This window comes from Gekko japonicus, unplaced genomic scaffold (assembly GCF_001447785.1).
Source record: "Gekko japonicus isolate JY-2015 unplaced genomic scaffold, Gekko_japonicus_V1.1 scaffold2210, whole genome shotgun sequence".
NCBI lineage: Eukaryota > Metazoa > Chordata > Lepidosauria > Squamata > Gekkonidae > Gekko > Gekko japonicus.
This window is the reverse complement of record NW_015169243.1, coordinates 149,313-154,848: the sequence shown is the minus strand read 5'-3', so window position 1 is coordinate 154,848 and position 5,536 is coordinate 149,313. Positions and strand designations below refer to the sequence as shown.

The 5,536-nt window shown below is 46.1% G+C and overlaps 1 protein-coding gene across 5 annotated transcripts in view; it reads left to right on the top strand.

The window, feature by feature from the left end:
- Window positions 1-5,536, top strand: part of PRKG2 (protein kinase, cGMP-dependent, type II) — a 98,436-nt gene that overhangs the window by 88,088 nt on the left and 4,812 nt on the right. For all 5 annotated transcript variants that reach the window (XM_015416475.1, XM_015416474.1, XM_015416473.1 and 2 more), the window contains 2 exons: window positions 581-744; window positions 4,266-4,388. In XM_015416475.1, the coding sequence (XP_015271961.1) occupies window positions 581-744; window positions 4,266-4,388 (287 nt within the window). The remainder of the gene's footprint in view (window positions 1-580; window positions 745-4,265; window positions 4,389-5,536) is intronic.

The following is a 5,536-nucleotide window of genomic DNA, read 5'->3' as shown; positions in this document are numbered from 1 at the left end:
ACCTGACCGCTCAGCAATTTCATTGAGTGCCCACGAGTTCTTGTATTGTGAGAAAGGGAGAAAAGTACCTCTTTCTCTACCTGCTCTATCCCATGCATAATTTTATAAACCTCAATCATGTAATTCCTCAGCCATCGTTTCTCCAAGCTAAAGAGCCCCAAGCGCTTTAACCTTTCTTCATAGGGAAAGTGTTTCAACCCTTTTATCATTCTAGTTGCCCTTTTCTGCACTTTTTCCAAAGCTATAATATCCTTTTTAAGGTGTGGTGACCAGAACTATACACAGTATTCCAAATGAGGTCGCACCATTGATTTATATTTAATTTTCACATACAACTTAAAACAATAACAGAAACTATAAACAGTGTAACAAAGTATACATTAGACAGTCTTACAACTACTCAAACATATACAACTAATGCAATTATATAAAGAATGACATCATAAGCCAATAGCAGTACCATACCTATAATATAAGATACATATTATAATAAGCATAGAGATTTTGAGCATTTTCCTAAAATGGGCATGAGTCTCTTTCTAGCACAATCTGACCCATGAATTCTGCTGTTTCTCAAAAGGTTGATTTTGGATTTGCTAAGAAAATTGGAGCTGGACAAAAGACCTGGACCTTTTGTGGCACTCCTGAATATGTTGCTCCTGAAGTCATTCTGAATAAAGGACATGATTTCAGTGTGGATTTCTGGTCGCTCGGAATACTTGTCTATGAATTGCTCACAGGAAAGTAAGTGCCAGGTGAATCATTCCAGGTGTCTCTGGTTTTTGACCTTTTACGACTTGAGAGCAGTGTTCCCTCTAAGCTGAGGTAGTGTGAGCTAGCTCACAGTTTTTTAGCCTCCAGCTCACAGATTTTTGTCTTAGCTCAAGAAGAATGGTTCCACAGCAAACTAATTTATGCAGTAGCCAAATCACTCACTCACAACTTTAATGCCAGTAGCTCACAAAGTAGAATTTTTGCTCACAAGACTCCACAGCTTAGAGGGAGCATTGCTTGAGAGTAGTGTTCCTTCTAAGCAGAGTTAGTGTGAGCTAGCTCACAGTTTTTTAGCCTCTGTCTCACACATTTTTGTCTTAGCTCAGGAAGGATGTGGCTCCAGAGCAAACTACTTTATGCCGTAGACAAACTGCTCGCTCACGGCTTTAATGCCAGTAGCTCACAAAGTAGAATTTTTGCTCACAAGACTCCATAGCTTAGAGGGAGTATTGCTTGAGAGGTTTTCACTAATAGGTTACTTTTGTTCATTGTTTTCTCTGTTATTCATTGGGTTAGAAGAAGATGGGTAGCCCGCGTTAGTCTGTCTGAAGCAGCAGAGAAGAGCAAGAGTCTAGTAGCACCTTAAGGAATAACAAAATATGTGGCAGGGTAGGAACTTTCATGAGTCACTGCTCACGTCTTCAGATGCCACTGACTCACGAAAGCTCCTCCCCTGCCACGAATTTTGTTAGTCTTTAAGGTGCTCCTGGACTCTTGCTCTTTTCTTCTACTACAGACAGTTCTGCAGTTCTACCCCCACGGAAAGCACCATGTTTAGCCGTACAGAATGGGAAATTCATTGGGCTCACTGGGTTGCAGTGGTGGAGTACGTAGACACTTCTTGTACACAGGAAGTCCCGGCATCTCTCCAGTTAGAAGGGTCACAAACTGCAGGTAGGAAACACCTTCTGCCTGAGACTACAGAGAGCAGCTGGCATGTGGGTCAGCACTGGTCTAGACAGACCAAAAATGCGTCTTCTGTGAAGATAATTTCAGGTGGGAAGCCATGTTGGTCTGCAGTAGAACAGCCAGATTTTGTGTCCAGCAGCCCCCTCGAGACCAACACATTTTCCATGGTATAAACTTTCAAGAGCCTTATGCCCTGGAACTTATACCCTGGAAATCTTGCTTGTCTCTAAGGTGCTGCTGGGCTTGAATCGTGCAACTGTGTATCTGTTTACACACCGAGCTTGTTTTGGGGAGAGGCGACGGCTCAGTGGTAGGGTACAAGCTTTGCATGCAGACGATCCCAGGGGAAAGGAAGTGGGGCTCCGGTAGAGCATCCGCTTGGCATGCAGAAGGTCCTGGGTTCAATCCCCAGCATCTCCAGTTTAAAGGCGAAGGTCATAGGTGATGTGAAAAGCCTCTGTCTGAGATCCTGAGAATTGCTGCCGGTCTGAGTAAACTCTACTGACTGAGATGGACCAACAGTCTGATTTAGGGTTGCCCCCAGGTGGGGCCTGGAGATCTCCTGCTTTTACAACTGATCTCCAGCTGACAGAGATCAGCTCCCCTGGAGAAAATGGCGGATTTGAAGGGTGGACTCTGTGGCATTGTATCATGCTGATCCCCTTCCCAAACCCCCCCTCTCCTGGACCCACCCCCAAAGTCTCCAGGTATTTTCCAACCCAGACCTGGCAACCCAAGTCTGATTCAGTGTAAGGCAGCTTCATGTCTTCAGGAACCCTACAGTACAGCCCTATGCAGTCAAGCCCTCCTAAATCCGTGGAAGTCAGGGGGCTTAGAAATAGGTCTGCCACCCTTCAAGCAGGGCGTCGCATTCTCCCAGGATCACCACTGATCCCTAGGCTACAGAGATCAGTTTCCCTGAAGGAAATTGCAGCTTTGGAGGGTGTCTCCAGTTAAAAATACCTCCTGCAGCATGGCTGGAAATACTTCTTCCTGAGACACTGGAATACGGCTGCCAATTAGACCTATACGATCTATTTAGGGTTGCCATCTTCCAGGTGGCAGCTGGAGATCTACTCTTACAACTAAACTCCAGGTGACAGAGATCAGTTCACCGGGAGGAAATGGCTGTTTTGGAAGATGGACTCTGTGGCATTGTATCCCATTGAATTCCCTCCCCTCCCCAAACCCTGCCGTCCTCAGGCTACATCACCAAAATCTCCAGGTATTTCCTAATCCTGGAACTGGGAATGCTACAGTCTACTCCATCTGTCTATCACATTTTTTCTCCTGCCCTTCCCTTGTGCCAGTCAAGGAGGTGTCTCCTCCCTCCTTTCCCCCCTCACAACCGTTGTATGAGGCCAAGAGCATGATTGGCCAGCAGAAGGATTGGCTTAGAGAATGATTGGCTGAAAGTCATAGAGTTTTCCCTCGGATGACCGTGGCCACGCCCCCAGCATGCCCGGCGTGCCCGCGTCACTTCCGGGCGACGTGCACGTCAGGGTGGAGTTCCCCCTGAGGCCCGATCCGCCAGCGGTGGGGAAAGGGCCTCTGGGGCGGGGGTTTCCCCGCCCCCCAGTGGGACTTGGCAGGCCTACTGTGATAATTAATAATAATAACAATACATCTCTCCTTATATATAATTGAATAGTGGGTGCCAAAGTTCTAAAATGCACTCCTTTAGTGTATGGACGCTTGAACTGTCAGTCAGAAGACGCTGGCTGGGTTGACTGGCTGCTTTGTGCAGTCCCGCCCAGCGTTTCAAGGTCTTTTGCATATGGAAGCTGATTGGACTTCACTGCATTCCACACCTCAAACTCACCCCCCTCCCCGCAAGGCAGTTGGAATGTCAGTTGCATATGGAACCTTCAAGGTCTTTTGCATATGGAAGCTGATTGGACTTCACTGCATTCCACACCTCAAACTCACCCCCCTCCCCGCAAGGCAGTTGGAATGTCAGTTGCATATGGAACCTTCAAGGTCTTTTGCATATGGAAGCTGATTGGACTTCACTGCATTCCACACCCCTCACAACTGTTGGATGAGGCCAAGAGCATGATTGGCCAGCAGAAGGATTGGCTTAGAGAATGATTGGCTGAAAGTCATAGAGTTTTCCCTTGGATGACCGTGGCCCCGCCCCCAGCGTGCCCGCGTCACTTCCGGGCGACGTGTACGTCGGGGTGGAGTTCCCCCCGGGGCCCGATCCGCCGGCGGCGGGGAACGGGCCTCTGGGGCGGGGGTTTCCCCGCCCCCCGGGGGGACTTGGCAAGCCTACTGTGATAATTAATAATAATAACAATACATTTATTAATATTACGAAATAAAAATTTATTCCCACTGCACCGTTTTTTCTATGTCTCTTTGCAGCCCTTGCATTTTCTTCTATGAAAATTAAAACAGCATCATAAAAAACAATTAAAACCAAGAGCAAAATAAATATATGAAAACACAGGCCCCGCAGTTTGCTTTTTTGCTAATAAAAACAATTCACAGCCTTACCGTTCTCTTTCTTCTCAACCATTCTGTTTTCTTCTTTTTTAATTTATATTTATATGCTCTCAAATCATGACATCTCCTTCCAGTCCTCCATTTTCTGGGGTTGATCAGATGATGACCTACAATTTGATTCTAAAAGGCGTTGAAAGACTAGATTTTCCCAGAATAATATCCAAGCGTCCTGAAGATCTGATTCGGCGGCTCTGCAGGTAAGAAGGGCAATTTGGGGCAAAGGCTTTAGCTGGCTTTACATTTTCCGTTCTGCACCCCAAATCAAAAGGGCTACATTACAAACATCACACATTTTCCTGTTTGTCTCCAGCAAAATTGTTTTTACAAGACTTTCCTGTTTGGATAGGCTTTCCAGATATGAACAGCATATAACTGATTTTTTTTGTTTGTTTAATGATCAAGGTGAACTGGATGCTTGATATTTTATTAGTATTTGACGTTGGAAGGGTACAGTGCTTTATGCTGTGATGCTTTCTTTTTGCTGCCCAGTTGCGTCATCCATTTGGTGCATTTTGTGGAAAGGTGGGCTTCTCCTCCATCTTTTCCCAGGCCTATTGAGCTTCCAGCTGGCTGAGTCGCAGGCTGATTTATATGTAATGGACAACCGAGGTTTGCTGTTATGTGAACAAGCTCATTCGCATACTCTCTTCTCTCCCCCTTCCCTCTGTATGGCCAGGTAATTGGAGAGCTCCTCTTTCATGGCACACCATAACTTTGCCATTGCTTCAGAACCAGCAAAATAATTTTTCACTTTCCTTGCAATCCAGGATTCCAAACTATGGGCCCTTCCGCATTCTTATTTTTGTCACTCCTGTGTCCCTATTGCTTCTTTTTTTTCTTCTTCTTTTCCGCACATGTTTTGCTCCCTCTAGCTGTTGATTTGATATTACATCTCTGTATATCTGGCATAAAAACCTGAGGTTTAAAATCTCCAGGTTTTTATGCTGGACGTACAGCGATAGGACCATAGAGTTGGAAAGGACCTCCAGGGTCATCTAGTCCAGCCCCCTGCACAGTGCAGGAAATTCACAAATACCTCCCCCCACACACCCCCAGTAGCCACTGTTCGACACCCAGAAGATGACAAAAAAACCCTCCAGGATCTCCAGCCAAACTGGCCTAGAGAAAAATTGCTTCCTGACCCCGAAGTGGTGATCAGCATTTCCCTAGGCGTGTAAGAAAGGGCCACGAGAACTAAGCACTGATGCAACCTTTCCTGCCCTCCCTCTCATGATCTGTCTAAATACATAGAATCAACATTGCTGTATCTAGCCTCTGTTTGAAAACCTCCAAAGAAGAGAGCCCACCACCTCCTGAGAAAGCCTATTCCACTGAAGAACCGCTC